This window comes from Garra rufa, chromosome 16 (assembly GCF_049309525.1).
Source record: "Garra rufa chromosome 16, GarRuf1.0, whole genome shotgun sequence".
Classification (NCBI taxonomy): Eukaryota; Metazoa; Chordata; class Actinopteri; order Cypriniformes; family Cyprinidae; genus Garra; species Garra rufa.
In genome coordinates this window covers 6,008,604-6,028,637 of record NC_133376.1, presented here as the reverse complement: position 1 = coordinate 6,028,637, position 20,034 = coordinate 6,008,604, and the positions used below count along the sequence as shown (strand labels likewise).

At 32.4% G+C, this 20,034-nt stretch overlaps 1 protein-coding gene across 1 annotated transcript; it reads left to right on the top strand.

Moving 5' to 3' along the window:
- Nucleotides 1-3,307: 3,307 nt before the first annotated feature.
- Nucleotides 3,308-18,362, top strand: LOC141289011 (mitochondrial glutamate carrier 1-like). The gene is made up of 14 exons (XM_073821202.1): nucleotides 3,308-3,453; nucleotides 3,531-3,656; nucleotides 3,739-3,794; nucleotides 5,781-5,871; nucleotides 6,747-6,828; nucleotides 6,903-6,963; nucleotides 7,363-7,567; nucleotides 7,678-7,867; nucleotides 7,927-8,094; nucleotides 8,287-8,323; nucleotides 10,129-10,276; nucleotides 10,357-10,511; nucleotides 12,550-12,625; nucleotides 13,841-18,362. The coding sequence occupies exons 1-14, from the start codon at nucleotides 3,434-3,436 to the stop codon at nucleotides 13,992-13,994; spliced, it is 1,569 nt and encodes a 522-aa protein (XP_073677303.1). The 5' UTR covers nucleotides 3,308-3,433; the 3' UTR covers nucleotides 13,995-18,362.
- The last annotated feature ends 1,672 nt before the right edge of the window (nucleotides 18,363-20,034 follow it).

The window sequence follows — 20,034 nt, the reverse complement described above, 5'->3', positions numbered from 1 at the left end:
CTGATTTGTAAAAGTTTTAGCTTCAGTTGTAATTTTACTTATCAATAAATATAATAGAAATGTGGATATCAGCTTAGATCATTTGCTCTTGTGAATTTGATGAGAAATATTTAAGTTTACATTGACATCTTTGACTTGATCGAGACTTTTCTCAGGAGAAACATCAGAGAATCAATAGATCCCATAAAAAGTCTCAATTTCTTTCAAGCAGAAGTGATTTTCCAATCTAAACGAAATGTTTTAGTAAGGTTTATTATTTTATCATCGTTGCTTGACCTTCATGAGTCTCAGAGACCTTGTGAAAGACGTCAGATATCACTGATATTAGGAACACTGTGGCAGTCAAAACAACAAACAAGACCTGATATTGAGAGGAGATACTGAGAGTAGGATGAAAAAAGAATAGTCCTGCTGAAGGACTAGAGGGTTTCAAGCTGGTCCAAACTGGTTTGTGTTGGTTAGTGCTGTATTTTTGGGTCTGGTAACTCACGTGAGTGTACACTCTCTTTGAGTAAAGAAAAAGAGGAAACCAGACAGTGAAAATGCAGAATTGAAGGTAGAAGAGTCCAGTCCAGTCAGCAGAAATCAGGAAATGCATGAGTGGCGAGCAGGAGGAAGAGGGGGAGGGGCTAGAGCCAGAGAGACGTGCTGATTGGCTGAACGGAGGGGAGGAACGAGGGAGAAAGTCTGACTGTCTTCAAGTCGTTCAAATTCCACATATGATTAGCAGGAAACACAGCAAACACCTCCTGACCTTCTGTCGGTTTATTACATGACCATTAAAGCCGCTCACAAACACTTATGTTTATGGAGGATGATGGCATATTTCTTGTAGCTTTAATTCGACACATTAAGGATGTTTCTACAGCGTTCAGTAACTGCAATAGTTTGCAACTTTAAGTATAAGATCGTAAAAGCGTTTTCCATCAGGACCAGTGTCAACAATGTCATTATTTATCACTTTAATGTACATTTGTGTATATATTATATTATATAGTATACATTATCATTATTATATATTATTATATTGTATATAATAACTGTATATATATTGTATATATAACTTCAGCTTATTTCTGTTAGTTGTCTCATTTAATTTCTCATTTAGGGTTTTTATGTAATAATCAAATATTTATATTTCATAATATTATTAATCATGTTAATAGTTAGAATAGAATTATTATGTATTCATATTATTTCCATAAATATCTGTTTTGTTTAGACTACTATGTCAGAGCAATGACAGTGTTTTTATTAATATTTTGCATTAATATATTAATAACAATATGTTAGTTATTTTTATATTTTCAGTTTTTTATTAAAATTGTAGATTTTCTTTTAAAATATTTCTGTAGAGTTTTCATTTAATTTTATTGGAGATTTAGTTGTAGTTATCTTGATACTTCAACTTTAACTTCTTTCAGTAGTCAAAATGTTTTATAATTTATTATAAATGTATAATTATGTTTTATAATAAGTTATTGATCAAATATTTATATTTATTAATATTGGTAATAATTCATAATAATAATAATAGTAATTTTTACAATTGTTGTTTTTTGTCTTTCATTTTATATATATATAATTTATTTATTGTAATAATTATTATTTTGTAATATTATTGTATTATATTATATTGTAATATAGTAATTATTATTGCTATAATAATAATAATAATAATAATAATAATAATAGTAATTAATAGTATTGTTAGTAGTGTGTTTTCTCATATTATTTGTTATTTATTTATTTTCTTAATAATTATTATTTTTGTGGTGTGTGTGTGTATATATATATATTAATCTAATATTTATTTATTAATATTAATAATAATAATAATAATAGTAATTAATACTATTATTAGTAGTGTGTTTTCTCATATTATTTGTTATTTATTTATTTTCTTAATAATTTTTGTGGTAATTGTAATAATTATTATCGTTATTATTATTATTTTCAACTTATTTCAGTTATTTCTAATTTTAGTTTTAGTTAGTGTAATTTATATATAAGATAATAATCAAAATAGTATTATTTATTATAATTGTATTGATTATTATATTATTAAGTTAATTGATAAGGAATTTCTTTTTCAGTTTAGTTTGTTATTCATCTAATATTTATATTTATTAATAATAGTATTAATTATAATAATAATAATAATAGTAAAAAAAATATATATATATATATATATATATATTGTTCTCATATTATTCATGGTATTATTTATTTATTTTCTTAATAATTATTATTTTTGTGGTAATAGTACTAATTATTAAAATTATTATTATTATTATTATTATTTTCAACGTCTCAGTTAGTTGTTACAGTATTTCTAATTTTTGTTTTAGATTAAGTAATAATCTAATATTTATATTTATTAATATAATATGATGATGATAATAATAATAGTAATAATAATAGTATTATTTATTATTATTGTATTTTTAATTGCATTAAGTTGGTTGTTAAAAGATTTCTATTATTTTACGTTTTTTAACTTCATGTTATTAATAATGTTTACAATAATTATTATGGCTGTATTTATTATATTATTTATGTTCACAGTAATTATTATTTCATAATGATGTTATGAATTATTATTTGAATTATTGTTTTATTAATTTCATGCTTCTAATTTGAGCATTTCTAATTTTTAAAAATAATTTTCTTATAGTCAACATGAAACCAGAATCGGCTCTTTGAAGACAGAATTTTAATCCACTAGAACTGAATCCATTTTCCTGGTCTTATTGTGGACAGCATGCGCATTTTCCAAATAAATGAATGTTTATCTTGAATAATCTTTCAAAGTTGACTTTCTTTTCCCGTCTGATGTCACTCTGGCCTCTTATTTTCTCATTTAGAAACCATTTATCACCATCCCGTTAATTCCCAAAGGACGTCCTCAAGTCTTGCCCTACATATTGTTTTGTTGAACATCCAGTTTCACTCAGAAATTGCACCTAAGCAAATAAATATGCTTACAAATACCATTTTATACCTTTAAAATAGAGCTGACACCAATTTGACAGAAAACTACTTATCTGCTGTGTGTGTGGTGAATCAGACGGCGTGAGCCTGGGGAACGATTTTAAACTTTCTGAGCAACCGGCAAAATGCAATAAGAATAGAAATAAGACATCGAGAGATGAGAGAACAGATGGGCAAGGAAAGAAAAGAGTGAGTCCAGGGTGAGGAATTTCTAGAGTCAAACAGTGAGAGATGACACCTGAATCAGAAACATATTAATATCCTGTCTCTCTCTCTTTCTCTCTGTGTGTTTCAGAGATCGGCCATAGGACGGTGAATGAACTAAGATCCCAAAACCAAAAACCCTCAGAGAAGTCTGCAAAGACGTGCACTCTGACGCCTTAAACACACACACACACACACACACACACACACTGAAGAAATACAGGGAGCCAGATAAATGGCTGACAAACAGATCAGGTGAGTTTAAGAATCACATAAAACCTAATAATACTTTTATGAATCTCTTTTATGAATCTATTATGTCTGGTCTCCAGTTTGCCTGCCAAGCTAATAAATGGCGGTGTGGCGGGACTGATCGGCGTTACCTGCGTGTTTCCTATCGATTTGGCCAAAACCCGCCTTCAGAACCAGCAGAATGGATCTCGCCTCTATACCAGCATGTGAGTGTTCAAACAAATGATTCGAATCATTTAGAAGATTCAGTTCACTTGTTTATATATATATATATGCTGTGCTCTGCAGGTCAGACTGCCTTATTAAGACTATCCGGTCTGAAGGATACTTCGGCATGTACAGAGGTATGTCAGAGTTTACAGTTGAGGTCTTTCAGAATTATTAAAAATGTTAATTATTTTACCAAAATATGAGGGGGTCATACAAAATGCATGTTATTTTTTTATTAAGTACTGACCTGAATAAGATATTTCACATAAAAGATGTTGTCCACAAAAATAAAATAAAAATTACCCCTTGATTCTTAATACTGTGTTTTTACCTGAACGATCCACAGCTGTTTTTTGTTTGTTTGTTTGTTTAGTGATAGTTGTTCATGAGTCCCTTGTTTAAACAGTTCAACTGCCTGCTGTTCTTTAGAAAAATCCTTCAGGTCCCACAAATTCTTTGATTTTTCAGCATTTTTGTGTGTTTGAACCCTTTCCAACAATGACTGAATGATTTTGAGATCCATCTTTTCACACTGAGGACAACTGAGGGACTCATATGCAGCTATTACAGAAGGTTCAAACGCTCACTGATGCTCTAGAAGGAAACATGATGCATTAAAAGCCAGGGGGTGAAAACTTTTAAAATTTGAAGATCAGGGTAAATTTCACTTATTTTGTCTTCTGGGAAACATGTAAGTATCTTATGTAGCTTTTGAAGGTAAGTACTAAATGAAAAAAATATGATATTTCGGCAAAATAAGAAAGATTTACACATCCTCATTCTGTTCAAAAGTTTTCACCCCCGGCTCTTAATGCATTGTGTTTCCTTCTGGAGCATCAGTGAGCGTTTGAACCTTCTGTAATAGTTGCATATGAGTCCCTCAGTTGTCCACCGTGTGAAAAGATGGATCTCAAAATCATACAGTCATTGTTGGAAACCGTGTTGGGGGTAATGCATTACAAGTAACGCGGGATACGTAATAATAGTAAACTTTTTAATTGACAAGAAAATATCTGTTGCTTTTTCAAATAAGTAGCGCCAGTTACTTTTTCTCTTCATTTATTGATTAAAAGCTCTTCTGTCCCCATGTTGGGAAAAATTGTGAGATGTTACTTTAGTTCTAAAAATAAATGTGAACATGCATTAATTCATCTCACTCACTAAAAAACAGATACAGTATTCCTCAAAATGAATAAAAACAGTGAAATTCAACGCAAACCTGCAATAATTAAATATGTTAAATAATACAAATATCCTTTATGTATTTAATCCTATTTTATTAACCAATGTCTTTGCTGCTGACTTTCGATGATCCAATTCATCCATACTAATAAGCAAAACTTACTCAAGATAATCTTTTTTTTTTGTTGTTGCTGAAGGGTTGACATTTTTTCTTCTGCGGTCTACAGTACAGACGTAAATTTACTTTTCTCTAAGCCTGAATTTACTTTTCTCTGTGGCTTTTACATTTGCTAAAAATAGAACTTTTTATATTAAAAACAAACAAGCAAGCCCTGCCCAGATTTAAAAAGTAACGCAAAAGTAACCTAATGCTTTACTTTCCATAATAAGTAACTAAGTAACGTAATTAGTTACTTTTTTAGGGAGTAACTTAATCTTGTAATGCATTACTTTTAAAGGTAACCTTTGAAAGGGTTCAAATACACAAAAATGCAGGAATTTGTGGGACCTGAAGGATTTTTTCTGAAGAACAGCAGGCAGTTTAACTGTTTAAACAAGGGACTCATGAACAACTATCACTGAACCAAAAACACAGCTGTGGATCATTCAGGTAACAACACAGTATTAAGAATCAAAGCGATGTAAACTTTTGAACAGGGTAATTTTTATAAATTCATCTAATGTTTTCTCTTGTGGACTATATGTAAATGTCTTTTATGTGGAGTATCTTATTCAGGTCAGAACTAAATAAACAACAACAACATGCATTTTGTATGATCCCTCTTATTTTGGTCAAATAAATAACATTTTTGCAGATTCTGAAAGGGGGATGTAAACTTTTGACCTCAACTGTATATGTTAGTAGACTAGTTAATTGTCAACTAAGAGCTTGTTTTGTGAATGATGTCACTGAGAACGTATGTTTTTGTCTCTTTTAGGTGCGGCGGTGAACTTAACTCTCGTCACTCCAGAAAAAGCCATCAAGTTGGCGGCAAATGATTTCTTTAGACATCACCTCTCTAAGGACGGGTGAGACGTAAATATACGCACAAACACACACAGAGTAAACACATATCAGTGTAAACACGATGACTAGGTCTTTGAGCTGACTGTGCCCATTCACACACACTGACACATCATCTGGTCCAACGCACTACTTGGGTTCATTCCCGGGTTTCAACATGTCGAACATTTTTTATTTAAATTTTACATTTAGTATGTAAATTTATATATATATAGTTTTATATATAGTTTTATGTGTATATTTGTATAATCTTATTTACATATTATTTATACATTTAAATTAATTTACTATAAATTATAATAAATAATAATATGTAAATAAAATAAATGAAATATTTATAATCATTTAAATTAAAAACTAAAATTAAATTAAATTAAAATTTAATTAAATTAATAAAAAAAATTATGAATCAAATATATATATATATATATATATATATATATATAGTACATTAATATATATTTTTTCAATTTATTACTTAATGCATCAAATAAATAAATATATACAATGCAATATAATATAATATGTTTATTAAATTATGTTAATTACTATATTATTCTTTATTTTAATTTATTTTATGTATATGTATTTTCCTTCTATTTTGTTATTCCATGTTTATATATATATATATATATATATATATATATATATATATATATATATATATATATATATACTTAAGTAAGAAACATCTCATGGATGCACTGGGACGCATCCTCAGTGATGTATCCTGGGATCATTGGATGTTTCGGGTCTCGCAACATCATACACCCTCTCCCAGGCGACCCAGCCGGGGTTGATCAAGCCCAGACTTGCGTCCCAGTAGCAGTCCACGGATCAGCCCTCCTTATCCAAAGCCACCTTGTGGCCTTCTCTGCAGGTTCACTTGCGGATCGAATGGCCCTTTTCTTTGCCACCCCGTAACGCCCAACCGACTGAGGGCTTTGCACAATGAACGTCCTGCAAAGCCTCTACAGCCAACTTCTATGGGCTCATAGATGGTTCTCCAGCCTCTCTCCCTGCACTTCTCCACCAGTTCCTGGTACTTAGCACGTTTCCTCTCATTGGCTTCCTCGATACGCTCTTCCCAGGGCACCGTAAGTTCCAGCATGATTAGCTGTTTTGAAACCTCAGAGGTAATTATCATGTCTGGGCGGAGGCTTGTTGTTACAATGTGCTGAGGGAACCTCAGTTGCTTTCCCAGGTCGACCAGCAGCTGCCAGTCCGAGGCTTTGTGGAGGAGGCCTGTTGTTAATTGTGGACGTGCCCGGGGTTTCTCTCCAGCTTTAACGAAGGGGACTGCCTTTTTTGGAGCATGATGGTGCTTGCTGGTGCTGATGGCTGAGGCTAAGCTCTCAGCAATTGCCTTAAGCACCTGGTCATGGCGCCAACGATAACGACCATCAGCCAGAGCCTTTGGGCAGCTGCTGAGGAGATGTTCTAAGGAGCCCCTTCCAGAGCAAAGAAGGCAGGAAGGTGTCTCACTCTTCCCCCAGACATGGAGGTTCGCTGGGCTTGGCAGGACATCATAGACAGCTTGTACCAGGAAACGGATCCGATGAAAATCTGCCTGCAAGATGTTTGCCCAGGTAATCCTGCGCTGCAGTGTACTCTCCCACCTAGTTCAAGCTCCCTGCTGCCGGAGTCCCACCGCCCTACTCACTCGCTCTTCCTCCACGCCTGCTCGAACCTCTTCCTGGAGTAGATGGTGTCTTTCCTTGCCACAGGCCTGGCTAACCAAGGTCTTTGGGAATATGGCCAAAGCCCGCTCTGCCTGTCGCCACAGTGCCCACCAGAGCCTTTTGTCTCAGGCGTGACTCTGCCAACTCCACTGCTTTCCCAGCATTCCATTTCCTTCCTGTCCTCACCTCAATGCTGGCTGATGACACCTTGCAGTCCCTGTATTGTAGGGCTTCTCTGGTGCGTACCACCATGAATTCTTCTGTAAGGCCACTGAATGGCAGCTGCAAGATGTTACTCGTCCCATATAATGCAGCGCTGGTGAGACTGCGTGGAAGTCCCAGCCACTTCCGAAGAAAGCCACTGATCTTCCTTTCTAGGGACTCAACTGTTGTCATTGGGACTGCATAGACCAGCAGGGGCCACAAGACTCGGGGCAGAATGGAGTGCTGGTAGATCCAGGCTTTAAATCTACCAGGCAGACCGGACTTATCAACCTTGGCAAGCCAAGCTCCAAGTTCTTCGTTGGACTTCTGAATGGCGGCAGAGTCTTTCAGGCTGGAGTCAAAGAGCTTCTCTAAACTCTTGACAGGTTGCTCCGTGATGGTTGGGATGACAGTTCCTGAGATGGAAAAATGGAACTTGTCAACCACTTTCCCCTTCTTCAGCACCATGGACCTTGACTTGGAGGGCTTAAAACTCATTCTAGCCCAGGCAATGAGTCTCTCTAATCCTTGTAGGATCCACCTGCTCCCTGGGACCGATGTCGTTGTGATGGTAAGGTCATCCATATAGGCTCTTATAGGGGGCTGTCGTACGCCTGACTTAGTTAAGGGCCCTCTGCATTCCACTTCGGCTGACTTGACCACCATGTTCATGGCGATATATATATATATATATATATATATATATATATATGTGTGTGTATATATATATATATATATATATATATATATATGTGTATATATAAAATATATAATGTTTATATATAAAATTAATATATATTTATTATGTTTATGACAAATATACTAATTTTTATATATTTTTATATTTTATTATTTTATTTATATATTATTTATATATTTATTTAAATTATCATAACTTATAATTAAACATTGTTACAATTATTGCTATGCATATGTATGCATCAAATAAAAAATAAAACTATTACATATATAATTTATGACAATTTAATTTAAATATATAAATAATCATATGTAAATAAAATAATACAAATATAAAAATAAAATTATATTATCATACATATATGATTTATATTTGTATTATTTTATTTACATATTATTATTCATATATTTAAATTAAATTGTCATAAATTGTAACTAAAAAACTCCTATAATTAAATCAAATAAAAAAAGAAAATATGTAATTTACTTACACAATTTTATTTTTATATTTTTATTATTTTATTTACATATTATTATTTTTATTATTATTATTATTTATATATTTAAATTAAATTATCATACGTAATAATTAAAAATATTGTTATAAGTATTGCTATATACACACACACACACACACACACACACACACACACACACACACACACACACACACACACACACACACACACACACACAGATAGATAGATAGATAGATAGATAGATAGATAGATAGATAGATAGATAAAAACTGGATGTTACATATTATATATGTTTTCAATTATTATTTTTTAAATGTATAATTTTTTTTTACAATTTTGTCATTTTTTAAAATACTTAATATTTAAATTGATCATTTTCAGTATTAGTTTTTTATTAGTAAAATATTACATATTATATTACGTATTAAATTATACATGTAATGCATATACATTTTTTTTTCAACTTTATTTATTTTTTTAAATACTGGATGTTACATGTTAAATATGTTTTGAATTTAATCCTTTTTCTTTCTTAAAATAATGATATGAAGTAATTGTCACCACTATTATAATTATATATATAATTTATTATATACACTTATTTATATAATTTTTTTTTAAATATTTGTTTTTCATTTTTAGATTTTTTGGGTATTAAATATTTTATCAATAGTTTTTCTATTTTTTATAAGAAATATTCGGTCGTTGTCAGCGGTACTGAATATTTAGTACATAAATATTATATAGATTGTTTTCTGTATTAGTTTTTATTTGTAAAATATTATATATTATTTTACATATTAAATATTACAAACAGTAGATATTTTTTCAATTTTATTTATCTGTTTATTTTGATTTATTATTGTTTTATATTTTAAAATACTGGATGTCATGTTGAAAATATTTTCAATTATTTTTTTTTCTTAAAATAATGTTAAAAGTGAAAATTAAGTATTCAATATATTAAATATACAGATTTTTAATACTGAAATATTAAGTCATTGTCAGTAGTTCTAAGTAATTCATAAGCAAAAAAAAAAAAAGCTTAAAATATTGCTATTCTAACAGAAATATACATATTACAGTAGTACATATTGGTAGCTACTAAATTTACTCATATTAAAATCTGCCATACAGTTGCTTATAAATAGAAAACAGAGTGCAAATGATTAAAATATACTGTAATTTGTGTGTGCAGAGGCCCAGAGGAAGCTGATGCCTCAGGCAGTGACCCCCGGGGGCCCCGTAGAGGTGAAGTCCCCCACAGCTATGCAACTCACCAGACAATTACTGAAGGAAAAGGGCATCGCGGGTCTTTACAAGGGCCTGGGAGCCACGCTGCTCAGGTTTGGGAACAAACATGCAAACATATCCCAAAATCAGTCATCAGATCACAGACTCAGCTTTGTGTTTTCTCTCTCTTCAGGGATGTCCCGTTTTCTATCATCTATTTCCCTCTGTTTGCGAATCTGAATAATCTGGGCAAGCGAGGAGCCGACGGTCCCGCTCCCTTCTACGTCTCTTTTGCATCGGGCTGCATTGCGGGCAGCACAGCCGCCGTCGCCGTCAACCCTGTAGATGGTGAGTTTCTCCTGTTTTGTATATTAATCATATTGTTCTGACAGTGTGTTTGAATCATTTGTGGTATTCTGGTGCTCTGTTTTAAAACCTAGTGAGCCGCCCACGTACAAAGCATTTTAAAATGTCCTAGAAATACCTCTGACGCAAATGCTGTACCACAAAATTTGTTTCGGCCTAATTTTGCAGTAAAGGCAGGCCAAAAATGCACTGAGCTCAGTGGGAAAAACATGCACTAAACAGCAGGGACAAGAGAAATTACAAATTAATACTTAAAATATCAATAAAAATAGTTCTAATCTAATTACTTTAATAGTCAGTTAAGCTCATTTTAATGAATGTAATTATAATCTAATTAAACATTTTCAACATTTGTTTTTTCCCCAATTAAAAGACTGAATATTAAGTAATAAATACTTTTTCTGTTTTTTTTTTTTTTATAAATCATGCTAAATATGATTTAATTATTATATGTTAGTAATATATTATACATTTTTGTATTCTTTTTATATTAGTTTTGTCTATTTTATCATTATTATTGTTATTTTTTTAAACACTGGATATTAAATATTGTATGTTTTATATTAGTTTTGTCTAGTTTAAAAGATACTAAATATTAAATATTGTGATTATTACGATTTTGAATATTAAAAAATATCCAGATTTATTTTCTTACATTTTTAAAATACTGAATACTCCTTTTATTATTGAATATTAAATATGAAACATTTTAGTATTTGTTTTGTCTATTATTTATTACTAAATATTAATATTTGTTATTAAATATGTGTTTAAAAAAAATAAGATTTAGTTGATTTATTACTGAATATTACATATCTTTCTATATTTTTATAAATATAAATTATCTTTTTTTATTATTTTTTTTAAATATTAAACAAATGAATATTTCTGTCGGTATTGCTTTTTTTGACATTTTAAAAATACTGAATATTAAAAACTTTTTACAGATTTTTTCTTTATTTTTTTTTTAAATACTGAATACTACAGTTTTATAGTTTTTTATATTAAATATTTAACATTTTTCAGTTTTTGATTTCAATTATTTATTATTATACATATTTATATACATTTTTAAATTTTTTTATTACTGAATATTTAACATTTTTCCTATATTTTTAGTGTTTGTAAAATACTGAAAACAACAAAAATTTAATATTATTTTCTTTATTTTTTTAAATACTGAATATGAAATCTTGTTTACATTTTAAAAAAGAATATTAAATATGGTTAGTTTTTTATTAGTTTTGTCTATTTAAAAAAGCATTAAATATTTTTATATTAGTTGTGTCTGTTTTTTGCTGAAATGATTTTATTTTCTATTTTTGAAATGTCAAATTGTAAATATTAAATATTTTTCAATATTAGTTTTTTTCTTTTTTAAATGCTTAATATTAAATATTGTGTAATATTTATTATTGAATATTAAATATTTAACATTTGTACATTTTTAATTTGTCTATTATTTATTCCTTTTTTATTTATTATTTATTTTCTTCCATTTTAAAATACTGAAAACTACATTTTCATATTTGTTTTTGTCATTTTTATTGTTTAATAATATTTAACATTTTATTACTAATTAATTATTATATTATTTATTACAAAAAAAAAAATTTCCCAGTCTTTTTGATCCAAATTTGAAAATACTGCATGTTAGATTTTGTTTATTACTGAATATTAAATATTTTTCATTATTTTTTACTATAACACATTTTTTATATATATTATTTAAAAAAAAATTTAATTCTTAATATTAAATGTTGTATATACATGTGATGCACATTCTAGTGCAAACTCTATTCAAAACTGTTGCCAGTCGAGTCTCCCTTGAATTGGGTTGCTGTATACCTAGAACGTTCCAATCCAGTCACATTTCTCCCTGTCAGCATGCTAAGTAGACAGTATGCAGTGAAGCAGCTTGCTATCTTTTGGAACGGAGCCTGTATGTAAGCAAAAACTGTCGTGCAACATCTGTGTGGTTTTGGACCTGAACGGTAAACAGTGTATGTGTGTGTTTCAGTGATAAAAACCAGGCTACAGTCGCTAACACGAGGAAGTCAAGAGGACACTTACAGCGGGGTGACCGACTGTATCAGGTGACTTTGTTTTCATTGGCCAGTGTGGTCATCAGGCGCCCTAATTTAAAGGGGAAGTTCACTTCCAGCACAATAATTTACAGATCATTTACTCACCCTTCTTCATTTCATCCAAAATGTTCATGTCTTTCTTTTTTCAGTCGGAAAGAAATTGTTTTTTGAGGCAAACATTTCAGGATTTCTCCATATAGAGGACTTCTATGGTGCCCGCAAATTTGAACTTCCAATCCTGAAATGAGGCAAACATTTCAGGATTTCTCTCCATATAATGGGCTTCAATGGTGCCCCTGAGTCTGAACGTCCAAAATACAATTTCAATGCAGCTTTAAAGGGCTCTAAACGATCCCAGCTAAGGAAGAACAGTCTTATCTAGTGAAACGATTGGTTACTTTCTTTAAAAAAAAATTACAATTTATATACTTTTTAACCTCAAACATTCATCTTGTCTAGCTCTGCATTTACTCTGTGTATTTTGGTTCAAGACAGTCACAAAACTCCCATTTCATTTTCTCCTCCAACTTCAAAATTGTCCAACATTGCTGTTTTACCTTTTTTTTATAACGGGTTTTGACCCTCCTTGCGTGTTCAGTTTGAAACACTGAGTCGGTACTTCTGCAGTCATGTAGGATGATTTTGGAGAAGAAAATAAGATGAGTCGTATAGAAATTATGTTTTTAGAGGCAAACATTTCAGGATTTCTCTCCATATAATGGACTTCTATGGTGCCCCCGAGTTTGAACTTCCAAAATGCAGTTTAAATGCAGCTTCAAAGGACTCTAAATGATCCCAGTCAAGGAAAAAGGGTGTTATCTAGTGAAACGATCAGTTATTTTCTAAAAAAAAATACAATTTATATACTTTTTAACCTCAAAGGCTCACTGTGTGAACTCAGTTAGGGTATGTCGAAAAACTCCCTTCTTATTTTCTCCTCCAAAATCATCCTACATCACTGCAGAAGTAACAACCCAGTGTTCACAAAGTGAACATGCAAAGAAAGTCACCCTTTACAAAAAGGTAAAACAGCGGTGTAGGTTGATTTTGAACTCACAGGCATCATAGAAGTCCACTATATCGAGAGAAATTCCGAAATGTTTTTTTGTTACGACTGAAGAAACAAAGACATGAACATCTTGGATGACAAGGGGGTGAGTACATTTTCATGTAATTGCAAAAAGTCTAAACTTTGTTTTTCATTTCGGATCTATCTGATCACAGGAAGATATTACGCCACGAAGGTCCCGGTGCTTTCCTGAAGGGGGCGTACTGTCGAGCTCTCGTCATCGCGCCGCTCTTCGGCATCGCTCAGGTGGTTTACTTCCTCGGCGTGGGCGAATACATCTTGAGCAACCTGCCCAAACGGAACAACTAGCCACCCGTCCCATCACGCATCGCACCAGTCCGTTCTCCGCCCCCCTCACAGGTCACCATTACCGAAGGATCAAAGCGTAACGTGGACCAGTCTGACTGATTATCGTTTGTTGTCGTGCCGTTTTTGTTATTTTGATCTGAATGTGGTGGTTTTAATACTGAGCGTAAAGTGAGATTGTGTTTGCCAAGCTGCCTGTTTTTTTTGTCTCGTCCCGTCTCACGCTGAGACAAAACGATGTCCTTTTAATCGTGGAGTCATCTGACATTTAAAGCGTAAAATCAACGATCAGTCGTAGCGCTTTGAATCGTACAGCTCGCTAATTACGCACTAAAATATCAACCCAACACGAAGCTTGTTTTAATTGCTAATTTCCCGAAACAAGAGGACATGTCGTGTTGATTAGTTTGCCCTTTATATTAGCCGTTTCCGTCTTTCTACCAACTTTGAATGCTTTTCCTCTGGGCTCAGAACGACCTTGAGGAAAAGTGGAAGGACCTGAGAGCAGCATATCTTTGTGCCCTATTCAGCGTATGTTTCGAAATTACACGTCAGCTCCAGAGGTTAATTAAATTAATTTCTCAGAAAAGCTGGAGGAATGTGAATTAGACTTGAAAGCATCTCTCAAATTGACCGAAGCAAAATGGAAATGCCTCCAACCAACCGGGGGTGTAACAGCCATTAAAACTTCTGCAAAGTTCCCATACTCTGGGAGATAATCATTATAGATTATGAGATTCGTTTCGCTTGGCCACAGCACAAAGAAAATTAATGTCAATGATTTTTTTTTTTTTTGAGTCGGCTTATTTGACTCAAATCTGTTTCGGTATTTGGGGCCTGAACAGCAAAAATAGCATTTAATATGATCCTAAATCTCATTTACACCACATTTGTAGGTGGTTTGAACTTTAATTAAAGCATTTTGGGTATGCATCATTTTTTTTTTCTTATTTAGGATTGGGACACATATGTAATGTCATACAAAGTGTGCAGTAGCTTTGCAAATATTGAAAGTGCAAGCAATTCTTACCAGTGTTAGTGTAAGTAAAATTACAACTATTGAAATAAAGCTGAAATAAAACAAAACAGAATGAAACTAAATGAAAATTAGAAATGTTTGGAATTATTCCATTATATTTGGAATTGTAAAGAACAAATACATAATCTAAAAAACTTATGTACATATATGTAAAATAAAATAAGTGAATCAAATAATTAAAAAATCTTGAAAAAAAATATATCACGGGAAAAAAAAGCAAAAATATCAACTGAAACTAAAATAAAAACTGAAGTGAATTTTATAAAAAAAAATAAAAGCTAATTTAAAATATTAGCCAAAATTTCAACTCTATATAAATGATACTAAAATAACACTGGTTCTTACTTGCTTGCATAATAAATCATCTGGGTCTGGGTGAACATCAGGTGACCTAATTAATATTCATGAGCAAAAGCTAAGACATTTTACATTGTGTCCCACCCACTGCAACCCTACTTTAGCTACTTACAGATTTCCCGCTACAAATAATTATGTACTTTCTAAGCCAGATCAGATCTGAGAACGAGTACTAATATACTAAATCAACAGAAAAACGCCAAAGTAATGATGTCGATTGTAAGGCCTGCCCTGTGAACCTATGATGGGCGGAGCTAATAATCATGAATATTAATGCATTCGGATGTTTTCCCACCGTGGGAGAACTTACTAGTCATTCCAGTTTGTTCGAGAAGCCGAAAAGCACAGACTTTGGATGGAAGTCGTATTTATTGACATAATATAGATGTAAACACACTTATAGTATATCTCACTATATATTTCTATAGATAGTTTTATCAGTGTCTGATTGTTTGTGTGATCATTGTCGATTACTGTGTACTGTACATATGCAGATGATATTATGAAGCGATTATGTTTTTTGGTTTTGTATGCGATGGCTTATTTGCACACCTCTCCCCCCCCGTTCCTTCTCTTTATGTTTTTGGCATCTGGAAGAGTTCATATGCCAGTTTACAGCGTTTGAGCCGGACCCGTAATGTATCAGTGTTGGAATCGTGAGCTCGTCGTTCACGCTAGTGTGCACCACCAAATGAACCGAACAAACCCCAATGCTTTCAGTTTGTAGTTCTCGCTCATTTGACACTGTTTGTTTTTATTTTCTTGCGCATGCGTTCGGATCGATCTGCGGCCTATTGTGAGGAGGCAAAAAGACAATGTTTGGGCTCACAATAGTGCTGTCAGGACGCGCCGACGGCTGGAGCGAGATAAGCGCTGCCTATGTGTGCAATCATGAGCGGTTTTTGGCTCAGGCTGACAAACAATCGAGTCTGTTTCATACTGCCAAACCATTCCTGACCAAATCCCTGACTAGAATACCTCTGTCTTCTCTCCCAGTTTATGTAATTGTACACTGGTTTTCTAAATGCGTCTGCTTTATATTGTTCTGCAGGTGAACGTACACTACTGTTCAAAAGATTGGGGTCAAAAAGATTTTTTTAAATACTTTTATTCAGCAAGGATGCATTAAATTGATCAAAAGTGATATTTTTCAAAGAATCTTGAATCAAAGATTCAAATATTTCTGAATCACAGAATCAAAGAACAGTGAATCATAGAATCTTGAAAAAAAGTCTAACTGTTATCAATATTGATAATGTTGAAATGTTGCAAAAAATACTCTAAAACTAGGGTTCTTTTGAACTTTCAAAGCAAAAAATTGATCACTGATTTAAAAAAAAAAAAGTTAAGTAGCAGAAACATTATCAACATTAATAATACTGCCCTCCAAAGGCAAAGCGCAGTAACTACACATTTGGTCAAAATTGAGTTAAGGCTTAAAATGGACTTTGTGACAACTGTTTTGTCTTGTGGCAAAGTCTCCTGGTTCAGTTTAGTCCCAGAGAAACAAGAGTGTTTCAGAGAAAGAAGAGTGTCAACATGTTTGACTAGCTGGCGTAAAAAACTTTAAAGGCATTTTTCTCAGTTTCAGTGTTGGCGTAGTTACTGCACTTTGCCTTTGGAGGGCAGAATAATGCTGTGATGTCGCAAAAAAACTAAAAATAAATAAATAAATACAGTTCTTTTGAACGTTCAAAGAATCTTGAATGAAATATTCAAAGAATTCTGCATCAAAGAATCTTGAAAATAAAAAATCTATCACAGATTTCACAAAAATGTTAAGCGACACAACTGTTATCAATATCAATATTATAAAACGGTTAGTTCCATTCCTCAATTCTGATTGGTCAGCAGCTGTGTTGTATTCATGATACGGCACTGCTATGACCGCTTCACTCAACGGTTTTGTGTATCATTGAACCCCCTTAGCAACCACCCTTAGCAACGTAAACACAGCTGCAGCAGTTAGGGACTACTTTTTACAGCGGAAGGCAGTTAATGATTTTACTTTATGAAAACATACAACTTAATATATATAAATTAGGGGTGGGCATAGATTAATTTTTTTAATCTAGATTAATCTAGATTAAATTTTGGAATTAATCTAGATTAATCTAGATTAAAATGGCTAATTTGAATTCCGCTGAAGGCATTCAGAATATGTGTGCTACCCAAATAATGACAATAAGTAAGTCTTTGAGAATGGGTTTCTCAAGCCAGGTGGCGCATTAGACCAGGGGCTCATCTCCTGTTTCCAAACTGCATCACAAACTGCTCATAAAGCTGTTCTATGATAATTTGTTGATGAAAATAAATTATGTTCAATAAGATGTACTTGTGTTTACTAACTAACAATGAAATGAGTGAACATGTTACACCGTACTTTTATTTTGACAGGTTGCCGTGAAGTTTCTGTGTATACAGTATGATATGATGCTAGTTTTCTCAAATGAAACGGTAAAAGTGACACTCACAGCAGTTTTGGAGATTGAGTTTATCTGTTCATGTGAGATGTAAGTGCCAAAAATTAGCGGGAGCGTCACGTGTGTTTCAGTATGCATGTAGTAAAAGCGCGTCTCCACCATTCATAAATACAGCTAGGCAAACGGAACATACCGGATTTATATTAAAACGGTCTTTTTGCATTTCAGTTTTCACATACACTAGTCCATATCGCGATTTGAATTAAGTGACAGACCAACATTTGATTTATGAATCCAAAAAACGACGAATTTACGTGGCATTTCGCGCTATAGTAGATTCTGTTTTTATGAATGGAGGACGACGCGACCCCGTCTGTGTTTTGGCGGAGGAGACGTAAACGCGCAAACATATTCTATAGTCTTCGGTATACATCCGCGTTAAACTATCAAGGTGAAAGTCATCATAGCTTGCGTAGTTTAGACCCAGCTCCAAACCCAAATTTGAGAATAGATTAACGGCGATATTTTTTTATCGCCCGATAAGAGTCTCACGTTAACGCAGCACGTTAACGCCGATAACGGCCCACCACTAATATATATATATACAGTCAGGTCCATATACTGTATATTTGGACATTGACACCATTTTTATTCATTTAGCTGTTGACCAAAACATATTCAAGTTACAGTTATACAATGAATATGGTCTTAAAGTGCACACTCTGAGCTTTAATTTCTAGGGCAGTCTCATCAAATTGGAAGAAAGGTTAAGGAATTACAGCTCTTTAATATGTACCTCCCCCCTTTTTCAAGGGACCATAAGTAATTGGACAGTTGACTCAAAAGCTGTTTAATGGACAGTAGTAGGCTATTCCTTCATTTTTTCTACATCAATTAACCAGGTAAAAGATTTGGAGCTGATTTTAAGTGTGCCATTTGCATTTGGAAGCTGTTGCACTGAACCCACATCATGCAGTCAAAGGAGCTCTGCATGCAAGTAAAAGGCTTCAAAAAACAAAAGAAATGCATCAGACATTAGGAGTGGCCAAATCAACAGTTTGGTGAATTCTGAGAAGAAAAAGAACACACTGGTGAGCTCAGCAACATAAAAAGGCCTGGATGTTCACAAAAGACGAAAGTATGGGTGATCCTTTCCATGGTAATAAAACATTTTACAACATCCAGCCAAGTGAAGAACACTCTCCAGGAGGTAGGCTTTCACTGTCAAATTCTACAATCAAGAGAAGACTTCACCAGAGCACTTCTGGAAAAGCATTTTTTGGACTGCTGAAATTAAAATCAACTAGTACCAGAATGATGGGAAGAAAAAAGGAAGGAGAAGGCTTGGAACAGCTCATGATCCAAAGCCTACAACATCATCATCTGTGAACATGGTGGAGCAGTGTAATGGCATGAGCATGGCTTCCAGTGGCACTGGGTTACCGGTGTTTAGTGATGATGTGACAGAAGACAGAAGCAGCCGGAAGAATTCTGAAGTGTATAGGGATATACTGTCTGCCCACACTGTTAAAAAAAAACCTAATTTTACAGAAAATAACTGTAACTTTTTTACAGTAGTTTTCTGTAATTTCAAGTTACATTCAAAACTTAGTAAGATTACTAACAATATCTGTAAACTTACAACTTGACTGTTATTTTAGGTCCTTTTTCATTAAAGACAAATGACAGTATTTTTTCTTTTTTATACAGAAAAAATACTGTATTATTTTTACAGTATTTTTTGTTATTTTAAATTATGTTAAAAACTTTGTAAAATTACAAACAATATCTGTAAATTAACAACTTAATTGTTATTTTAAGTATTACTCCATTAATGACAAATTACAGGAATTCTCTTTTTTTGTACAAAAAATTATTGTATTTTTTACAGTATTTTTTCTGTTTTCTTAAACTACTTACATATTGATGTAAAATTACAAAAACAATCTGTAATTAAATAATGTTGCTCATTAAGGTTTATGTCCATACTAACAATTTAATGTTCTTTTTGTAATTTGAAAGTAAATCTTATTAGTTTTATATTTAAGGTGTATTTTCCATTAAAACTCTGTAATTTTAAATAAAACAGAAGTAGAATATATATAAAATAGAAAATCAGTCTTAAAATCCACAAATCCTGTAACCATGCACTAAAAATCTATTGCATTAAAAATTGTTTATTTTTATAAAGAACAAATTAACCAATAAAGAGCGAGTGTATAAT

Excerpts from the sequence above, each read along its gene's own strand:
- LOC141289011 (XM_073821202.1), top strand. The coding sequence starts at position 3,434 with ATGGCTGACAAACAGATCAG. Across the intron at positions 6,829-6,902 it reads CTTTGCACAATGAACGTCCT|TTCCTGGTACTTAGCACGTT; the intron begins GCAAAGCCTCTA and ends CTTCTCCACCAG. Across the intron at positions 10,277-10,356 it reads CTGGGAGCCACGCTGCTCAG|GGATGTCCCGTTTTCTATCA; the intron begins GTTTGGGAACAA and ends CTCTCTCTTCAG.